Raw genomic sequence first — 22,630 nt, 5'->3', positions numbered from 1 at the left:
AATCCTCCCAGAATTCTTGCTGTGTTAATCTTGAGTTCTTCATAAAGGTCACAGTTTCTGTACGATGAACCTATGCCAGTACATTTTAAAACTCACATACTGTAACACTTCAGTGTGTTGCAGAAGTGGGAAATACACTTTTTTAGGATGGTGGTTATTGTCATATACACTCCCCTTTAATTTTGGCATCTTCATTTGTACTGGATACTTTTATTATTTATGGGAATGCGTGCCTTCTAGAGTAAAACTCTTTATGTGCTGAAAGGAAATTAAGGAGGTTTGGCTCTTTTACTCCATTATTGCAATTAAGAATTTAGCATCATCCGTGCCAAAGGACAAAAGTGGTTCATTTGCCCTAGGGGAACAGGACAGTGATAAGATGATTTTTCGTCAAGGATCATTGGGTCGTAATTAAGTTACATTCATGGCTATTGCTTTTTGAAGGATGATTGGTAAATGACAGGCTTCATGTGCTTAGTACGGACAGTGTTCAGTAGGGTTTTTTCTCCCTCTGTCAGAAAATCCTGTTGAGCCTGATAATGTAAATGTGGCATTTTATTCTGAACAAAAGAGCAGGGAAATGAGCTATCTTGTCTAATCATTCAGTTGTTTAACACCGACTTCCAGTTTAGACTCAATTGGCTGGAAAGCACTTGACATGTGAAGTTAGTGCTGTTCCGAACGCGTGTTTGAGTAAATTTTAAAGTAAGTGACAGCTAAATTGTACCTAGGGAAATTACAAAGCCTTCAACACAGTTAATTTTTTGGGGAGGATTAGTTGTAATTGCAACACCAGTCTCCTTGAAGATTCCTCATTTATAGATGATGAACAGAAAAAAAAAACATTTAGCTCTTTCAGGGACTGGTTCTCTTAACGGAATAATTTTTGCAAAGTCTGTGGTTTCTCCTGGAATGATTTCTTTCCACACTGAACATCTGCTTAAGATTTATAGAATAGTCGGTGTTTAAGAGTGTTAAGGTGTTTTTTCCCCCTCTCCCTTGTTTTGAACTTTTTTCCCCCCCTCAACGACCTTCTTTTCTCTAGTGATTTCAGATTTTGAGAGCTTTTCAGTCAGTAAGCTCTTTAGGTAAATTGCCACTTCACCAGCACTTTATGCCTAATGTTGAAGCACTTTATTCCAATTAAAAAAATCAATATTTGTCATTTAAAAATTTGATTAAATTAAGTATACTCTCTGAATTGGAAGTTATGGGTAAGCAGACTAAGTTTAAAGCTATCGATAGGTAAATAGATAGTTATCACTGGTTGCTCTTGTTCTAACAGTTCAAGTTTGTACGAAACCCATTTGTGATTTCTAGTTTATTTATAAAGAAATTTGAGTTAGGAGGGCTTTGTTTTCTGGTATTGTTATAAAATCTTTCTTCGATTCTGCTTTTATTTCATCGGCTTGTAGAATTTTGATTAAAGTCATATTGAGTTAATTTGCATCAGTCACAAATACTTTTAAATGATTGCTTACTTTTTATTAGCATATATTTTATTTATGAAGATTATGTATATCATTGAAATACTTTGAGGGGTATCTAGTCATTGAAAATATCATAGTGGATTTTTCTTAGAGATAATAGTATGTTAGAGTTGGTTTTCACTTAGTATTATTTGAGGTTTCTGATAGCAGTGGCTAAATTTTTATTTCTATTTAGAGTAGAGTTTTAAATCAGTTCTAGTGTTTTAAAGCATACAGAGGAAAGCAAAGTTGTTTTAGGATATAGAATTACACTGATTAATTGAACCTTCCCCCACGTTTTGGGTGTAAAGCGGTTTCAGCCTTTTTCCATTTGATATTTTGCTGCACTTACTGATGTAATCCCGCCTAATAACAAGTAGTAGTCATGTGATGGTTTTCTCTGCTGGTGTGAAACATTTGAGATGATGAACCCACTAAGCTCCAGTTCATAGAACCTCACGTTAGAGTATTCGCACTGAGAGGAGACCCAAAGATCCTTGAGTTCAACTGTTGAGATAATCTACTTTTTATCACCACTTCTTGAAATGTGTCACATTGTTATAGCCAAGCTATGTGTAGTACTTGTCAATTAGGGTTGAAATTCAAAAGTCCTATGAGTATACAACTATTGTAGCAATGTCAGTTTTGGATACTTTCTCATATTTTTCATTTCCATAACCAGAATTTTCAGGCTTAAATAGGAAAGATTAATGATGACATCAAATTATATGAGGAATGGACATTTTTGTCTCTTTCTTAAAGTTACATGAACCAGCCAAATGCAAGTCAGAATGTAAATAGGAATTGAAAAGAAATGACTAGTCATTAGTTACTTCTATCATCAGTAGGTATGAAATGTTTCATTACAGATTTTTAATTCATTTTGTTGGCAACCTGGGATCAGTGACATTGTTATTTAAAATTACTAACATATATATATGAATTATTTCCATTTTGCCATCCTTTTCTGTTTTTGTTCTGAGCATGTGTAATCTTCAGAAGCATATATTTGGAGACCAAAGACTATTAGTGTGTCTCCTTGATTGACCGGACAGTTATTCATTCATTTATTGATGGCTTTGACCTAATGTAGGGAAAATACAATTGAGATACAATACTATTGCAGTTTGGGAATTGACCTGAAAAAGCAAATCATCCTGCCTTTTAAAAATCTGTTATGTGTTAGTTTTTCTTTTGAAAATATTTTGGTAGTTTTTCCCTTAACTGGAATTGTGGAAACGTAATAACTTGTATCTGAAGCAAAGGAAAATACTGATTATATAAAGCTTTATATCATATGTGGTAGCTTCTGTAGCATTTCCCTTGTATGACAGTAATCTAGCCTGCAACATCTACTTGCAGTTTTGAAATTAACCTATAATTTAGTCTTCACCCCAAATGACAAAAATTCAAATGACTCCGTGGGGTACCAGAAGATGCGCTGTAAACAGGGCTCAGTAAGGGGATGAGGTGGAGTTCCATTCCGATCGGCTCCTTTTCACTGTGTCAGTATTATTGCAGTGAAATTAACGCTTCTTCATGGTATTGTACTTCTTAGTACAGTTTAAAATCTTAATCTGGATAAAATAGTAATTCAATCTAGGGCAACATAACATTTGTATAATGAACCAAAATGAACCAAAATGTTAGGGCTTCAGCGGAAAATTTTAAAAGGCTTTTCTTCCTTTCAAAAACTGTTGCACATGTGAGAGAAATATGTTTTCTCCACAAAGATTATCACTAGCTGTACTTTTTGGTCCATACCTGTAACCGTGTTTGTTTGTTTGTTTTCTAAGTACATTTCATACTTTCTTTTAAATAATCTTTTAAATTTATTATTCCAAGTTATATCACCTTATTAGGTTAAAGGAACAACATTGCTTTTTAATAGAGCATAATGTGTAATTAGATGTACTCTGAAAGGGGGAGTCCAGTGACCTGATGGCAGTGCCTTCCTAGTGGCCTTAGGCTCATCAGTCAATCTCTAGATGCCCTAATTTCCTCATCTATTGAAAAATAAAGGAAAGTGGCAGGTAGACATGGATCACATTATCTAAACAGCTTTCCCAAGGTCTTAATAACTTCTTATACTGTTGTTTCCCAAAGGATAAAAGAGGTTTTGAGGACCCACAGAATATATTTCCGGAGAAGGCAATGGCACCCCACTCCAGTACTCTTGCCTGGAAAATCCCATGGACAGAGGAGCCTGGTAGGCTGCAGTCCATGGGGTCGCTAAGTCGAAGACTGAGTGACTTCACTTTCACTTTTCACTTCCATGCATTGGAGAAGGAAGTGGCAACCCACTCCAGTGTTCTTGCCTGGAGAATCCCGGGGAGGGTGGAGCCTGGTGGGCTGTCGTCTTTGGGGTTGCACAGAGTTGGACACGACTGAAGCGACTTAGCAGCAGCAGCAGCAGAATATATTTCCATACTCTTATTTAATAAATAACTTAATGAAAATATCTTTTTACTCTAATTAATTACACACCTACTGTGAGTCCTGAAGTTATTTCCTCCTTATCTGGAGAGGCAACAGTTTGAAAATTATGATGAGAATGGTGAACGTGCTTGAAAAGTTCTTGATGACCGTTGATGCACATTTAGTAAAGTTTCCCAAATCTGAAATTGAGAACCATAAACTTAAGTGGTTGGAAAAAATATTTGACAGTAGTCCTTGTTTTTAGAAATAATGCATTCTTATAGCAACTTCTGTATAATATGACGAAATGCCTTCATCTTTTGGACTCTCTAAAAAGTGCCATTTAGCAAGTGAAATAATAAAAGGTGAAGCAGAGAAAGCAAGGAGCCACTAATGATGTCTGTACTCAGAACATTGATTTTTATATAAGGATTATTTCTTCTTCGTTTGTTTTTCCATTTTGGCTTTGTGGTAGTCTACTTAAGTAAAAGCTGCCTGTGTACTTTTTGACTGGTCATTGTGTATCTCTCAGATTAATTAGATAAATTTTTTCATTGTTAATATTTTGTTGTTTCCAAGGGATGACTTACCTGCTGCTCTTGAAAGCACCATTGACTGCTATGAAAAGTATAAAATCCTGCCAAGGATTCATGATGTCTTGTGTAAGCTGATAGAGAAAGGCGAGACTGAGCTAATTCAGAAAGGTTAGTCACCTTCTGATATCTTAGGGCTGTTAGTCTTTTTTTATTCCCTCCTCTTTCTTGCTTGTGTAATCTTAATGTGTTGCTGTGAGGAGAAAATTTAACAGAAAGACAAGCATATCCAGAGAAACTTTTCTTTTGTTGCGCTTCTGAGTTGAAGAGAAGAATATCAGGTAAATTTTTTAACATTATAGATGTCCTTGTTTTTAGTAACTGTTCATTTTGAAAAGTTGCCCTTTGTTGTTTTTCTTTTGCTCCACTTGTTGATGAGCTGTCTTTGTGGGGATTTTCATCCTTAATCTCACCAGTTCTCTTTGAAACTAGTCATAGGTGCTTAATGTCATAAATATATGCTGTTAGGTAAAGAATGTGACAGAAAATTGTTTCATATAGCTATAAGCTTTAAGTTATTCTGAATATTTATTTTAAAGTTTTCTGATATTTGTTCAGAATTCTTCAAGTGATACTGTGTTACTCTATATTTTTTCTTCTAATATATTTTCTTCTTTCCTCTCTAGCAATGGACTTTGTGAGCCAAGAACAGGGTGAAATGACTATGCTCTATGATCTCTTCTTTGCCTTCCTACAAACGGGAAATTACAAAGAGGCCAAGAAGATCATTGAGGTATGATGTTAACTACAGTATTGTAATTGTACAGCTATTTAGACTCTTAATTAGAATATGTTTTAAAATTTTAACCTTTAATTACACTTTTTTTGATTCATGTTAATATAATTCAGTCCCAATAATGTAGGGTTGGGGGGAGACTCGGCCAGCTTCTTTATTGTATGTAATTACAGTTCAGAAAAGGCAGCCTGGTTGTATATTGAATTTGTTTCTTCACTTTGTTAAATTCACTGTTATATATCAAAATGACATTTGCATATTAAATCTTGGATTGTGGAACAATTAAATTAAACTGGCATTCCTGGGTGTAAAGTTGCTAATCCTCTTTGCCAAGGAATTCTTTGTTCTTAAAAGCAGTGGAATTTAATTTGCTGCAGACCATGCTCAGATTTATTTGTAATGCTTGTCTACAAGTTAATCAGCCAAACAAGTGCTGTCTGCAACTGTTTGGCATTTAATTTAAAATTTCTTCTTTTTTTTTTTCACTATGGTAAGCAGCTTATGGGAAATGGTAGGTGACAAACCTGGGCTATTTAGGATTAGTATATTTTATCTAGGCTTGATTGAAATTTTGCTTACTGAAATTGATAAGTCAAAGGGCAACTATGAAGTCTGTCCAAATTGTGATTAATTTCACTATTAAAACAGTCCTGTGTCCCCTAAAAAGTCATTTCATAGAAGACGGACACATCATCTTAGATATTGCTTAATGTGTGTAAAATAAACTTGTAAATATATCAGTCATCATGTTTCTCTCAGATAGACCTTACTGCTTGCTACCCATGTCTTTTCCCAAAAGTGCCCACGATGGACGAGACATAGACGTAGGCTTTGGCCTCCTTGCTTTTATGTTGATGACTGCGTATAATGGGTTTGAAAATACAGGCACACAACCCAGAAAATTACTAGTTTCTCTTGACATTTTTCAAAGAAGAGAAACGTCTAGCATGAAAAAGGACTGTGAAATTAATTCAGAACTTTCTTCTTTTTTCCTCTTTAATCCAGTCTGTCCTTCTAGCAGAGGGAAGTAAGTTGTACTGTCTCGGACAGGTGCCTTTGTAGCTCTAGTAGTTCATTTGTATTTTCTGGGAAATGGTATAAATTCTCTCACTTGAAAGTGCACAGCGTAGGTATCTCAAGATGAGGGGAGCTGTCTGCCTGTTGAGTTCTGCTCCTCTGTATGCATGTTATCAATATAGTAAGGCACCGATCAGAGCAGAAATAAAACTCAGGTATTTAGACAATAGCGATTAGAAGTTCTACAGCAGGAAAGCAGGTGCCTCTCTTTGTGTAATAAGCAAGACGTAATAGGAAGAGCAGAAGGCTTAAGAGTGGGTTCTCCTTTTGTCATTTACTTCCTATGGTGATAAAGAATAAGTTACTAAACCTTTTTAAGCTTTCTCATCTATAAAATGGAATATAGTATCTTTCTTTAAGATTCAATCACATAATTTAGTATGTAAAGCAGCTTGCATGTTTCTTGGATTATGATAGTAATCAATAATATTAATCCTCTTTGCCCCTTAAAGGTAAAGACTCTGTTGTCTTCTTCACCCCACATAATTCACAAAATTATGCTTTAGTGTAAGGTACATTCTTGTCACGTGAACAGGCAAGAGAAGGAGGCTACCTCTTAATTACTTAAGGTTTTGCCAGTGTACAACAGTTAGTTGAGTGTAATCATTTAGGAATGGCTGTATACTGATGGCAGAATTTTATAGTGAAAGTGTATAGAACTGCTTAAAGGATAGAGAATAGCTTTACAGAATCCTTTTGCAGTACCCTAGGGTAGGACGGCAAGGTATGCAATATATGGAAATATTTGAGGCACATTTTTAGTTTTTTTTGTTAATGGTTAGTTGGAGTTGAATTAAAGTAAGAACTTGAATTTTTTTTTTTAACTTTTTATTTTGTGTTAGAGTATAGCCAATTAACAAACAGTGTTATCAGAGTTTCAGATGAACAGTAAAGGGACTCAGCCATATATATATATATACACATATATCCATTCTCCCTCAAATTCCCCCTCCCATCCAGGCTGCCACTTAACACAGTGGCAGAGTTCCATGTGGTATTCAGTAGGTCCTTGCTGGTTATCCGTTTTAAATATAGTTGTGTGTACATGTCCATCCCAAATTCCCTAACTATCCCTTTTCCCCATTCTTCCCTCCCACCCATCCCCAACAGCAACCATAAGCTTGTTCTTGGAGTCTGTGAGTCTGTTTCTGTTTTGTGAGTTCATTTATATCATTTCTTTTTAGATCCCACATATAAGGGATGTCGTACCATATTTCTCCTCCTCTGACTGACTGACTTCACCGAATATGGCACTGTCTAGGTCCATCCATGTTGCTGCAAATGGCAGTTTTCATTCTTTTTAATCACTGAGTAGTATTCCATCGTATGTATGGTCCACATCTTCTCTATCTGTTCCTCTGTCGATGGACATTTAGGTTGCGTCCATGTCTTAGCTATTGTAAGCAGTGCTGCAATGAACACCCGGGTGCACGTATCCATTCGGATCGTGTTTTTCTTCAGATACATACTCAAGAGTGGGATTGCAGGGTCATTCGGTAACTCGGTTTTTATCTTTCTAAGGAACCTCCACACTGTTCTCCATAGTTACTGTACCAGTTTACATTCTCACCAGCAGTGTAGGAGGGGGAACTCGATATTTTGATTGTTAAAATTCAAGGCCTGGAGTTCTCCTTTGTGATTTTCTAAGGATTATTGAAAATCTTAAAAGTAATGAATATTAATAAATGAGGACAGTACCAGCATATGAAAGAACATAATAAATACTGAACAACATTTTTATCATTCCCCAAAATGCAACAGTGTGTTATCCAAGGGTAGATTCACTAGGGTTGAATTTCCAAAGCAAAATATGCAATAAAGCTTCTTTGTATCCTAAGCACTGTGGGAGATAAGATAAGCCAGTCAACCAGTCATATTTTATGCTCTCCTTAAATGAAGACCAAGACAAGATTTGGTGTGTTATATGACCTGTGTTTTTAAAATGAGTTGGTTTACATATATCATAAATGTATTATGTTTTAACATAGTTTTATATTTCTAACCATCGTTTATTGCAGGAGAGTGGAATTATAGCTGGTATTTTGCTATATACTTTTCTGTATTTTCTTGAGTTTTCAGTAATGAGGATATATATATGTTCTTATTCTATATATATTCAGAAAGAGTGTTGTTTTCCTCTACAAGAAAGGCTAAGGGAGAGAAAAGTAAATCAGACCTAGATTGATTCTCAAGGAATTAATGTGAAGCTTCTTGAACATAAGATTAATACATGAAGATAACATCTGTATTAGACTGATAATTGTTAACTGCTATAAGAAAAATATAAATGGTTTTGAGAGTTCAAGAGAGAAACTTATTCTTAATGTAGGAAATAAGGTGACTTTACTGATAACGGAGTTTAAGGTGCGGATTGATGGATGTGGTAGCACTCTTCACATTTGGGAGTTTGATGGGGTTGGAAGTGTGTTAAAGGTATTAAGAGGTAGAGCAAAGAAGTAGAAAAGGGAAATCTCTAAATAGTTCCTTTTTTCCTCCAACTTCATTGAGATATTAGTAACACTTAACATTGTATAACTTTAAGGTGTACACCCTGTTGATTTGATATGCTTATATATTACACAATGATTACCATGGTAGTGTTATTTAACAGCTCTGTTACCTCATGTAATAATTACCCTTTCTATGGTGAGAACATTTAAGATCTGTTCTTAGCAACATTCAAATACATGAGAGTGTGTGTGTACATAAGCTGTATTATTAGATTTAATTGCAGTGTTGTATGTTAGATCCCCAGAACTTACTCATTTTAGAACTGGGAGTTTGTACTGTTTGACCAGCATCTCCCTGTTTCCCCCACCCCCAAGACCCTGGCAACCACCGTTTTATGCCCTGGTTTTAGGAGTTTGGGTTTTTTAGATTTCACATATAAGTGATAATCATAAAGTCTTCCCCTTTTTCTGACTTACGTTCCTTAGCATGATGCCTTCATGGTCCGTCTGTGTTGTCGCAAATGGCAGGACTTCTGTGTGCATGAGTGTGTGTGTGTGTGTTGTGTGTCTGACTTAAGTCTTATAATTTTCAATGTACAGATCTTTCATAGCCTTGGTTAAATTTATTCCTAGGGTTTGTTTGGTTTTTTAAAATCATTTTGATAATCTTGTGAATTAGGATTGTTTCAATTTTTTTTTCAGATATTTTGTTCCTAGTGGATAGCAGTCAAACTGACTTCTTTTTGTTGATTTTGTATCCTGCAACTTTACTGAATCCATTGATCAGTTGTAATAGTTTTTTTGGTGGAGTCTTTAGTATTTTCTGCAGATAAGATCTTGTCATCTGCAAACAAAGCCAGTTTTATTTTTTTCCTGATTTCCTAAATAAATCTTTCATCCTGGGGTATAGGATTTAAAAGAAATACCTTGTAAAGGTAGGTTGTTCGCAGAGACCCTTCAGTATCTGAATAAGCAGGCTGGAGTTCATTCAGAAGACAGTGAACTCTCAGCAATGTTAGGAAGAAGTTTATACTAGTAGAAGGATGTGTGATCGATGAAAGGAGGTTTGGGACAGTAAGATTAATAGGATCTGAATTAGGATAGTGGTTGTGGGGATTTTCAGGACACTTTACTCAGTCATTTTAAATGATACGTAATAGTAGATATCTCAATGCTAGTGACCTGAATTAGCAGAAAGTATGGAGGAGACTGGCAAAGATTGAAGGCAGGAGGAGAAGGGGACGACAGAGGATGAGAGGGCTGGATGGCATCACCGACTTGATGGACATGAGTCTGAGCAAGCTCTGGGAGTTGGTGATGGACAGGGAAGCCTGGCATGCTGCAGTCCATGGGGTTGCAAAGAGTCGGACACATCTGAGCTACTGAACTGACTGACGGTGAATTAAGGGCTTCTCAGGTGGCTCAGTGGTAAAGAATCTGCCTGCCTAGCAGGAGACATGGGGAGATCCACTGGAGAACGAAATGACAATCCACTCCTGTATTCTTGCCTGGGAAATCTCGTGGACAGAGGAGCCTGGCAGGCTGTGGTCCATAGGATCGCAAAGAGCTGGACATGACTGAGCAACCAAACAACAATGATGAATTAACAGAGGCGTAAGAGCATCTAAGCTCTGACTTGAGATACATTGAGGTCTGACAACAGCACCTCCCATCATGAACCCTTATAAAGTTGGCATTGGCAGATTTCATAACTTAAAACTGGGTCAAGTCCTTTAACTAAGGTGGTGGACAAAATTTGCATGGTTTCTAAAATTTGCGTGGCTTCCCAGTGTGATCAATTTCCCCTCCATTTCTCTCTTCCCTTCCTTCCTTCAGTAAACAGTTATGGATCACATCTTACAGTCTGTCCTAAAGATAGACTTTAGAAAGATGAAAGTGCAATAATTGTTTTATTGTAACAGAACGTGCTATAAAAGTATCTATTTCAAGACTAGATAGATCTTTTTGAGGAAGTTATGTTTGGGATGAGAACTAAAGGATGAACTAGGAGCAAGGCAGGTAATGAGTGGAAGCAAAAACATCTCACTTAGAGGACACTACCTGTGCAAAGGCACCAGAGCAGGACAGGACTTCTCTTCTTTATCCTTGTTCTTTCTCTTAAGGCTTTATCAGACAACGCTGCTAAGACCACATCTAGAGTGTCTGGGACAGTGTTAAACACTGAATGTTAGCTTTATGCTCTGCTTTCTCTGTGACGTTCTTTCTTGTGTTGAAGTCAAACCCTTTTCTCTCATCTTCAGTCTCATCCTCTGTAGGCTGACTGTCCCTTGTTCCTTCCAGTATTCTTCTGGCACATTCTGGAATGAAATGTGCAACTGGGGAAATGTTCACAAATTATTTTTGTAAACTTCAATATCAGATAAATACACTTTGTGTGTTGTGTTTTGTCTCCCAGTGATGATCGGCAGCCTGATTGTTCCCCCTGTGGATGCTGTGTTGTGCTTAGTCATTTCAGTCGTGTCCAGTTCTTTGCAGCCTCCATGGACTGTAGCCCACGAGGTTCCTCTGTCCATGGGGATTCTCCAGGCAACAATACTGGAGTGGGTTGGATTCCCTTCTCCAGGGGATCCTCTCGACCCAGGGATCACAGGTCTCCCACATTGCAGGTGGATTCTTTACCGTCTTGAACCACCAGGGAAGCCCATGAATACTGGAGTGGGTAGCCTATCCCTTCTCTAGGGGATCTTCCTAACCCAGGAATCAAACTGGGGTCTCCTGCATTGCAGGCGGATTCTTTACCAGCTGAGCTACCAGGGAAACCCTCCGCTTGTGTATAGATTCAAGTAAAGCTTAAAATGTGTTACTGTTTAAAATACACCAAGTTTATTAAGACTCACTATCAGTGCCTCTACTCATCTAGTCATCTTTGTAGGTTTTCTGTCCTTTATTCAATGCATATTTCTTTTGTATATACTTGAAATTGAATCATATAGCTTACATAATACTTTCTTCACCCTACATTGCTCTCTCTGCATTCTCTGAACGTCAGTAAGAACTGTTCTAAAGCATTTTTAATGACTACATCATTCTTTTGTATAAGATTATTTGCCCATTCCTCTTTTGAGAACATTTTTCACTATTGTAAGTAGTCATCATAATTCACATCTTTACCTCCTAGCCTATTTGTTTTTCAGATTATTTACTTAGGATCATTTCTCAGAAATGGATCATATGTTATTATTTTTAAGGCCCCTGATGCATAAAGACAAAAATTTTGTTGTGTGTTTATAGATGATACCTCTTTTATGGTTCATAGTAGCAAAGATTGGACTAAAACCCAGGCCTCCTGAGTTCTAGTGTTTTAGTCCTATACTTCTTTTGCTACATATTATGATAAAATAGGGTGGTATTTCTTTGTTTAGAGAAAATGACTTCATTCTTTTAGTCAAGTTCATTCGCCTCCCAGGAAAGAAGTGTTGTGGGTCATTTAAATAAATTAACACTGTTTAGATGATTCATTTTATCTTTTTAAGATTGCAGCTTAAGTCCAGGGAGAGATGGTACAAACAAGTACAGAAAGTTAAATAATGACATGAAATGTTAAATAACCATATTAAAAGTTTCTGTAGAGAATTATATCAGTTTATTCTTAACTCTTTGAGCAGCTCAGTAATTACAGCTAAGTTCTCAGGATACAAACACAAAGATGAGTAAGAGTCTACTTTAAACTTACTTAGCGTTTCTTTCTAACCTCCTCTCTTAAGGTTCAAACCTAGATTACAAGCTAAGTAGTATAACCAATATTAGTAGCATTTTAACACTTCTCAAATGATTTTCATGTGCATCTTCCTGCGAGCCTCACAGAACAACTCTGAGGAGTAATTAGGGTGGTGAAACTTCAGTTCAGGGTGTGAGTGTGGAGGTTATTTAGTTAGTAGTTGTCATGGACTTGGAAATTTCAGATTTTCTGTTGGTACACTTACACCATTTCTGCCTCTGCTTCCATGATCTCTCTTTTTAAAAAATTGAGATAAGATATAATGTTTCATTAAGTTTAAGGTGTTGGACCTGTTGATTTGATATATTTATGTATTCAATATGGGGCTTTCTTGATGGCTCAGATGGTACAGAATCTGCCTTCTATGCAGGAGACTTGGGTACGATCCCTGGCTCAGGAAAATCCCTTGGACTAGGGAATGGCAGTCCACTCCAGTATTCTTTCCTGGGGAATTCTATGGACAGAGAAGCCTAGTGGACTACAGTCCATGGGATCTCAAAGAGTCAGACATGAGTGAGCAACTGACACTTCACTTTCACTTTCTTTTTCATGTATTCAGTTCAGCCTCCATGATCTCTCAACCTTTAATATCTGAATCACCAAAACAACTTAAAATTTCTCCAGAATTTCTCTTTCTTGAATTTTCCTTCTCTCTTTCTCTGCTGTTTCTCTTCCATAACATTTCAGCCAGAGTAAATTTGCTATCTTCTCAGGGGGCATATCCCTTCTTTTTATGACTTTGCCTTTAGGACCAAAATTTTGGATTATAGCAGTCTCCCAACCTTTGTTCCTCCTTCCTTTGTTCTTTAACAGATCAGATTCAGGGCTTTATTCTAATTTGCCTTCCTTAATAAGCCAAAATGGATCTCACATATAAAGAAGGGATTTTAGAGCTAGCTCCCCCACTGTGTGCGTATGTGTGCTCAGTCGTGTTCAACTTTTGCAACTCCGGGGATTGCAGCCCGCCAGGCTCCTCTGTCCATGGGATTTCCCAGGCAAGAATACTGGAGTGGGTTGCCATTTCCTTCTCCAGTTCCTCCGCGTCTGTCCCCCAAATTTCAGGAGATGTCAGTTCTCCTGCCAGTTTATACTCCCTCTCTCCCACGAGTTACTTAGTATCTTCTGTAACACTGGGATCATATTTAGTTAATGATAGATGGTTGGTTTGACTTGCTCAGCCATATTTTCCTCCTTACTAGACATGGTCTTTAAGCCTGTCTCTGGAGAGTGTAGAGAAAGGACAGTTGTTGAAAGGTTTAATACTTACCATGATGCCCTTTTACTCCTTGCTGTTTTGGCTCTGGGGATAGATAGTTGGTTCTTACTGGTTTTGTTTGTCCCTTCCTCCTCGTGCATTTGATTGTCCTCCTACTACTTCAGCTAGAGGACGTGCAGCCAGAGTGGTGGTTTTCCATTTTCTATTTCTAGCAGTAATGGTAACAAAACTCAGAACAGGTAAAAATCACTATTTTAGTTAAATTTAAAATGATTTCCTTTGAGGGGAGTTTGTCTTTTTTTTTTTTTTTTCTTTTTTTTCTGGGGGGATGGGGGACAGTTCCTGGTCAGGCCCCACAGGGAAGGGAGCCATGGGCAGCCCGGGGTGTCCAGGAAGCAGGGGGCCGTTGAGTAGGGTTCCCAGGAAGCCCTGCTTCCAGCATCAGTTGTGCCAAGTGGCCTTCTCAGCACTGCCCAGGGTGGGCATCTGAAGACCATCGTGAAATAGACATCATTTGCTGAGGTGGAGTTTGAAGTAGAAGAATATTCATCTGTTTTCACTTCAAAATGATAAGTATCAATATTATACTTAATATCTGTTTCTACTAATATACATAGAAGCCTGTTATGAAAAAAGCAAATTTATATCAGTGATGTAACGAAATTAATGAAAATTATTTTTTAAATTGGGATTACTTTTTTCTAATACAAGTGAACCTGGTTCTGAATTGCAGCTGCACAAAGTGTGTTTTGAAGCACAGTAACCCAGGTGGAAACAAACATGCTGTTTGTTTTTTTAAATTACAATAATTACTTTATCCTCACTGTCTATTAAATAGATTGTGCATAGGAAAAACAGGAAAAATTAAAGATGAGTTCATTGTTTTAATTAAGCATTAACTAGTTTTGGATAAGTTATATTTAGCATCCCAATTAGAATTCTATTCTCCATGTTTTTATTACATTTTCTTTTTTTTTTTTTTTGCTTTCAACTTACAGTGTTTAAAATTCAATAAGATGTTAAGAGATAAGCCAGAAATGTAGACTGTTACAGAAGCCTAGGAGATTTAGTTAATCTGACCTAGATGTTCTTTTGATGATTGAGATTGATTTGGGAAAACAGTCCTTAATTTCATAATGAAGCATAGGAATATCTGCCATATAAGTCAGTTGTCCTGCCAGTGACAGGCAGATTAATCGGCCACAAAAAGGAAGAGTTTGCCATGAAAGTTGTGCTATTTAGATCATTGCCATTTGGATGAGCAGTAATATTGAAAGTTGTAAGTGAATGTAGCCCTTACATTTTGCCATGTTCTAAAGAGGATTATCTAGTATTTTTTTCAAGGGCTTTTTGTGTACATTTGATGTTGGCTTCGTTTTCAGTGTAATGCACGTGAAACAGAACAGATAATGTGAGAACATCCTTGAGTAGAAATTGGATGCGAAAGTAAATATTAGTGATGTTTGAGAATATGTATATATCAACAGTTAATTTATTCCACATTTATTTCTTGTAACCCAAAATCTGGGTACTTGCACGGTTAGAATGAGAACACTTAGTTTACAAACTTCTATACCAATTTTTTTGTCGTTCTACCAAAGCCCTGAGATGTTGGTTCTTGCATCAGCTTTTAATTTCACATTGTACAATATTAAGAAATAAAACATAATGAGGACTTAGAAATAAGAGATCAGATTTGAGGGTTGCTTGGTGTAGTCCACAAAACTGAGTGAACAAAGCAGTAAAGGCATGTCCTCTGGACTGGAGCTGCCAGGGTATGTTGTTTTCTTGTCATAATACTGTGATCATGTATTAAATAATGTAGTGTTTCCATAGGGAAGCCCTCATAGATGATGAAGATGCTATGGGTAGAGTGATAGATCCTTGAAATTAAATGTGAAGTGGTTTGTCTTATTTTAGTATCCAAAATTGTAAAGTAACTGTTTTGAAACTAGAATTATTGACTAATTATTAGTTATTCCTAATTGAGGCTATAACATACATCTCAATTATTGAAATAAGCTAAGACTATGAACTAACTGAGTACTTGGATTGTTTTTAGTACCTAGCTCTTGAAACATTTAGTTTTCGATACTAGGCAGGCATGTGTGGTAATCAGAATACTTTCATCACTAAGTTTTACAAGGCATGTTTCTGTAAAAGCCATGGGTTTATCATTGTGATAATTATTAAGTCTATGAAACGTATTAATAATTTTTGCTTTCTGAATCTCTTGGGATCTCTATAAAGTGTGTGTGTGTTTGTGTGTGTGTGTGTGTCTAATTTGATATATTTTGGAGTTGATTTAGTCCATCATTTCAAGGTTTCTTTCTTTTTCAACTAAAGAACGCTTAGCCATTTTTAATAATTATAGATTTATGGAATTAAAATTGACCTACAGAGTAGCATTTTGAAATAACCCGAATCTGCTAGACATTGGTTAAGTATAGGTTGTTCTAATCCTAAAGGTCCTTGATAACAGTGGGATTAAGTTATAGATTTCTTTTAGTATATACATTTGGGAAGGAGGCAGCCAGGGTCATTAGAAGGAAAACTGTCATTGAGGGAAAATTAACATTTGGCTAAAGCCTTACCTTGTGTGCTGTATGATTATTTTATTTTACAGACTCCAGGCATTAGAGCTCGGCCTACAAGACTTCAGTGGTTTTGTGATAGATGTATTGCAAATAATCAGGTTTGTGTTTAATTTCTGGTCTCCCTCACCCAAAACTGTGAGTAGAAAGCAAGTGTCCTCCATGTCCTGTGAGCATTTGGGGATTTCATGAGATGTGGCTTTGGTTACCTTTGGTTACCTTGGTGATTTTCCAAATAAGCAATCACTTAATTCTGGTTCCTGAGGTCTACAGAATCCCTAAAAATAATAACATGGGCTCTGAAGATTTCAGCTGGCTTCATTCTGCTTGTTGGTTTGAGCAGGGCTGACGTTTCCTTGGCAGTTGAAACCTGCTTCAGTTGTTAGTGACCAGAGGAAATGCTTGATGGGAGCCCAGTGGAGTTTCTACTTTACTCCAGCCCAGATGCCTCTCACATCGTGCCAAGAAAAAGCCACAGGGAAAGAGGAGTATAAAGTTGGGGTGGAGAATATTCCTGTTAACAGATATAGATGTACTCACTGAGTCCTCCACCCTCAGTATCTTTGAATTTTCCAAAATGCTCCTCCGTGGAGGTTTTCACAACTAGAGAGTCATTCATATGTGTATTCTTGTCTCCAAAGAATCCTTTAGCTCTTTAGTTTAAAATTGTTTTTAATTGTGATAAAATACGTATGGCATCACATTTATCATTTTAATCATTCTTAACATGTATAGTTAGTGGCATTAAGTACAGTTGCATTCTTGTGCTCAGTCCTTTAACCTTTGAAGTAAAGTTAGCCTGCCCTTTGGGTAAAGCTGATTTGAAGGATTATTCACCTGTGACTTGTCAACTATAAAATACATCCTTTATACAATCTAGATCCCTCTGTTAATCTTATTTTTAAGGTTGAAACTCTAGAAAAATTAGTGGAGCTGACACAGAAGCTATTTGAATGTGATAGAGACCAGCTATACTACAGTCTGCTAAAACTATATAGTAAGTAATATGACTCTTTCTCATGTTTTTATTTTGAGACATTTATTCTGTGGAAGGCAGTGCCTGGAAAGGAACATCAGGCCCTGAGGAAGCTCCTGGGGGTTTTCACTTGTGGAGTCTTCCACAGAGGCTCAAGTAGAGGCTAGATTGAATTTATATCACAAAATGTTGTGTTGTTTCACTAGACATCCTGCGGTCTTCCCTGACATTCTTACTGCAATAATGAAAAAGTGAGTAAACTCTTCATCAGAGCCACAGAATTTAATGGGAGTTTTTGAGGAGAAACTATTCTTTTTTTCTTTTAATTTAAATTCTTTAGTAAATTTATCAGTCACTTCTATAAGTAATCATTGACATATTCATGTGTCTAGATATTTTTCCAGAAAAATGCATGTTTATATACAGACTCATTGTAAAAAATTCCTTTTCAAAATGTGATTGTATTGTAAGATAGTTTTGACTCAGTTCTATATTACCAACCTTTTTCTGCACTTTATCATCCGCCAGTGACTATATTGAACAGATATATTAGAGTTTACTCAACTAGTCTCCGACTGCTAGATGTGTGACTAGATTTTAGTTTTCCATCTTACAAAACACTACATTAGTCGTCTTTATACCTTAATCTTTGTTCACAACCTTAATTGTTTCCCTAAGCTGAATTTGCATTTGCACTAAGGGTTGAAAGTGACGGTCATTTCTGAAACTTGGGGTCTCTGTTGTTAAGGAGTTGTCTAGTATGTTTATGCAAGTTTACACATCTGAAACTGTGTAGTCTCTTAAGGTATTTGGTGGAGAGAAATGACGGAATAGTCGGTGACCTTTCTTCCTTCCTTTCCTACATAATATATTTGATCTCGATTTATTCTTCTTTTTCCTTCACCAAACATAGACAGCAGTGAATAAGCTGATTCATTTGTCTTTTTGAACTCGTATTTATCATCATTGGAGGCTTTGTCTTACATCTTGATGGTGTATATTAAATATGCTGGAAATCTTACACTTCATTCGTTGGTTACATGGACATACAGTTCACATGTAATTCTTAAAACTTTTCCCTTGAATGATGATCAGATTCTGGCATCCAACGCTGAGGTTGTTGTTGAATGTATAGAATTTTAAAACTTGGGTTTTAGGCATTTAATCCTTAATTAGTAGTTTATAACCTGTATTAAAGTGCTAATTCTCCCCACTCCCCCTGCTTTTTCTTACTTTGAGAGAACTCTTTCTTTCATAAGTTCTAATTTTTTGCAAACTAAAAATACTGAAGTGATACATCTAAATGAGTTTTCAACCTTTAAAGTCATCCCCATAGAAGTCTTTGATTCAGAAATATCTCTGAAGCCCACAGTGCTAGCATTGAGGTAGGCACTGCAGATAGAAAACTAGCGTTCTTCAGAAGAGCTGGACCTGAGCTGGGACTGCCGATCCCTTGGGCTGAAAGAACAGCTGCACGGACACAGGAGGTGCGTCCAGGGAAGATGAGAGGCGGCCGGCTTTATAGGCTTCTTTCTCCCTCTGGAGCTGACCTTTTGCTATTGTCAGCAAAAGGAAGAAAAGGAAAAACAAGTTTTAAGTTCATCTTAAAATTTCCTTTAGGGATAAGCAGGAACTCTTACCAGTGAACTCTGAGGTTTATTAGCGTTTTCTTTAATCCCTCTGTCTGTTCTGATGGACACCCCCTCCCAGCTCTGTATGTGAGCCAATAGTCTGAGAAGCTCTCCTCTGCTCAGCCGAGGAGCCTCTGAGGGTGAGATAGCATGACAGTGGCCTCTCATGGGACTGGAATCCAGAGGAATCATCATAGGGAAGTGTATACTTTTTAACCCAGCTTCTGTCATGTTATGAATCAATAATGTGGTTGTGGTAACCCTAAACCTTCCCTTTCTGAAAGAAGAAGCAAGCTGTCTCCTCCTGCATGTGCCCCCTGCCCCTTTTTTGCCCTCTAACTTGGACCACTACTTAAATATGTAGAATAATTTATAAAGCGCAATTTATTTGAAAAGGAACATGTAGTATGGAATGATATACAGAATGTGGCCCTGTAACACATGAAAAGTTCAGACTGGATTTCTGAGAAAACAATTTGTTCAGTGTATTGGAATTTTTTATGAACTCATTCTTTTTCATAATATAATTTTAGCCCTTGAAAGGAGTTCATTTTATTATTTCGGAGTATTTGTTAAAGGGCAGTTTTGCTTGTTTTATTTTAAAATAGTACCTTTCACACACATGTACACACTTACTTTGTTGTGAATTACAGCACACTACAGAAACATGCACAAGACAGAGATACATTGCTCCACGGTTCTGTAACACCCAGCCTCCATGGAACTATAATGGAGGTTAAGGAATAAAAATGTAACTCTCTTCATTCCTGTAAATACTAGCTCTACTAAACCAGCTTCCCTTTTCTACTTAATATGATGTTCAAAGGTGATCTGTTATAGGAATCTGCCATAATTCAAACTTTAGTTCTCTCCTTTCTAAGATATTTTGACTTCCCACTGTGATAGTCTTGTGAAATTAGCTCCTAAGCCCTGCAACAAACATTACATGAATGAAACAACTCCCTCACCTGCATATATATTATTATTTTAACATTACTAATAAGGAATATTCTGTTATTTCTAAAGGACAGTTTTTTCTTCTTACAGTTTTATTATATTCAAAACACTTCAGTTTCTTTACATATACAAAGAAGAGAATTTATTCTTTGTATATGTAAAGTACTCTCGCCAAAACTTGAGTTGCCTTACATTCATAATTCTGCAATAAAAGTTCTTTGAATCTATTTTTAAAACCCCAACATTTAAAACATGAACACTTATGGGATTTCCCTACTGGTCCAGTGGCTATGACTCCATGCTTCCGCTGCAGGGGACCTGGGTTTGATCTCTATTCAGGGAACTAAGATCCCATGTGCTGCATGGCACAACTGGGAGGAAAAAGAAAACAGGAAAACCGCCCTGAGTGTTTATCCTAAGATGTTATTTAGGTGCTATTTTCTTTACTTACGACCATTGACATTTCTTTTTCACGCTGTATAGTCTTCCCTCCTCCATTATCACACACACAACATGAATGTATTCTGAATTACTGAAGGGCCAAGCCAGTACAGTAGTATACAAAGCAAAACGTCAAATGTTGTGTCCACACAATACCTGAGTTAATGTGTCCATGGCCATCCTTCCAAATCACTCTCTCTACATTTGTATCCGTGTATTTTTTTGCATATACACCTATTATTATTCTGATTGTTTAATGCTCTACATGTTTTGTGAGCTGTGTTCTGTAGCTTATTTTGTTAATATGAAATAAATTCATAGGAAGAGATACATGCTTGCTTTTCTCCTTTTAGTTAACCAGTTTTAAGTGCTGGTATCCCTGCAACCTCCTAAGTTGGTCATTAAACATTTTTTTAATGAGTTTATGAACTCTTTGGTATATTTGTGTTTCATTTCCTTGCAGTCATTATTCTTTTTGGTGCCCAAATTGTCCCGTCTTTGGCCACTGGGAACCTCTTTACATCAGCTCCCTGTGTCATTTGACATACTGCATTAGTCTTTGATAGGTCCGTATATTTAGGCCAAGCAGGACCATCCCGGCTTATGTGGCGTAATTCCTGTCCAAACCTTATTTTAGAGAGGAATGATATTTAGAGACCGTAATCTGGTGATTGACACATGGGAAATTTAGAAACTACCCCATCCTGTCAGTAATACATAAAAACTTGCCAACTTTATAATTAAAACTCTGAACTCTAGAAATCTTTGTCTCAGTTTAACACTATAGGAACCGTGTGTGAAGTGCCAACTGTTGTTACATGCTAGTCAGATGGCCCCACATTGAAGTCCCACAGCTATGTTCCTGTAAAATTCACTGATAGTGTCAAAAATTCCTTGGTTTTTATAGTTTAAGAGTTCTCAGATCATTTAGTACATCAGTGCTCTTGTTCTTTAAAGAAGGAACCATGAGTTCCAGGAAAGTGATGGAATTACTGAGGCAGTGTCCATTCCCTGGTTACAGCCAAGTCTGTGGGCTGTTTGATTTTTCAGATAACAAGTATGATTGTTGTTGTTTTGGTTAAAGGAATTTAAAGCCCCCGGGGTATATTATGAAAGCCTTAGCCTTTCTGTGTCTTGGTGAGAGCATGGCTACCGATTTTGGCACTGACTAGTTTGGTTGCCTCAAATTTTTGTTCTATATTCTGTAATCCAGGTACATTTCCAAGATAGAAAGTGTGTATATCTCAGTTTCGTGCTGTATACACTGTCTAGTTCTCATCTGTGTTCTGAAATATTTTCTTGTAAGCTGTTAGTCCATTTGAACAGGTGCCTCTCTGTTGTAGCCTGTTCTACCAAAGTGAATTATCTTCCCATACTCCTTCCAGTCTGAAAGCATGGAACCGCATCCATCTCTTCACTATCCGAAATAATAATTATTAGCTTAAAAAAAGTGCCTAAGCAGTTCTGTCCCCAGTGTGTGGAAACTTTCCCTGTGTCCTCCACAGTCCATAGTACCCTTTGGCATGAAACAGAAGTGGTCCACCTTTCCCTTTCTACAGAATTAAAGATTTGGGGGCTTGGGTTTTTGTTTTTATTTAATTAGAGTGTATTTGATAACCTTTATATATATAAAGTTAAAAAGTTTTATATATTAACATACTTGAAAAATTACTGTTGAATTTTATATTACATGAAAACATCTTAATGAAGGAAAAGCATAATAAGCTTATGAGAATCTTGCTTTGAAAATTGATTGTAAATTTAGTAAGGATTTTATGTTAGTTAGGCTGATTTTATTATCAAAGTGTATATAAAATCATTCTGAACTTTAGGTTAATTTCTACTGTTTGGTTCACCTTTTAGTATATTCCGTATGAAACCTTGGGCTGCCATCTATGTATGACTCCTAGGAAATTTTCTACTTGTTTTCTTTTTCTTTACTGGACGTTTCTGATGGAGTGTGAATGTGTTTTGTTTTTGTTCTTTGAGTTTTTTTTACTTGGAAGAGTCCATTATCAAAAAGCTTATTAGCTTTTCAATTTTAGGGTGGGAGGAAATCTAGGAAAATTTAATGTGTTTTAGTATTTTGATATTTTTGAGAAACAAACATTCTTATGTTTTCTGAAACATTCGTGTCCTGAAACAAACCCTCTTCCTGCAGCTGACCATACACCATTGAGATATTTCTTATTCATATTTTCAAAAGGCCACTTTTAAAACAATATTTCTTTGTAACAGGTGTATTGAACTTAGTGTCATAAGTTTTTTCATATTTTGCTCTAATTTTTCACAGGCAGAAGCTTAAATGACTTTCTCTTTTTTCAAAATTCATA

The 22,630-nt window shown here is 36.6% G+C and overlaps 2 protein-coding genes and 1 non-coding gene across 3 annotated transcripts in view; 1 reads left to right on the top strand and 2 right to left on the bottom strand.

Moving 5' to 3' along the window:
• The window catches only part of PLEKHH2 (pleckstrin homology, MyTH4 and FERM domain containing H2), a 524,875-nt gene that overhangs the window by 257,767 nt on the left and 244,478 nt on the right, over positions 1-22,630 (bottom strand). The gene's annotated exons all lie outside the window — the stretch shown is intronic.
• The window catches only part of LRPPRC (leucine rich pentatricopeptide repeat containing), a 99,422-nt gene that overhangs the window by 50,728 nt on the left and 26,064 nt on the right, over positions 1-22,630 (top strand). The window contains exons 24-27 of the mRNA XM_061432216.1: positions 4,467-4,591; positions 5,107-5,213; positions 16,325-16,393; positions 17,199-17,289. Coding sequence (XP_061288200.1) covers positions 4,467-4,591; positions 5,107-5,213; positions 16,325-16,393; positions 17,199-17,289 — 392 coding nt within the window. The remainder of the gene's footprint in view (positions 1-4,466; positions 4,592-5,106; positions 5,214-16,324; positions 16,394-17,198; positions 17,290-22,630) is intronic.
• Positions 14,131-14,217, bottom strand: LOC133257880 (small nucleolar RNA SNORD35). Its single transcript, XR_009739738.1, has one exon. It is a non-coding gene; the product is annotated as a small nucleolar RNA SNORD35 (small nucleolar RNA).

The sequence above is a fragment of the Bos javanicus genome, chromosome 11 (assembly GCF_032452875.1).
Source record: "Bos javanicus breed banteng chromosome 11, ARS-OSU_banteng_1.0, whole genome shotgun sequence".
Taxonomy (NCBI): domain Eukaryota; kingdom Metazoa; phylum Chordata; class Mammalia; order Artiodactyla; family Bovidae; genus Bos; species Bos javanicus.
This window is presented reverse-complemented; position numbering and strand designations above follow the sequence as displayed.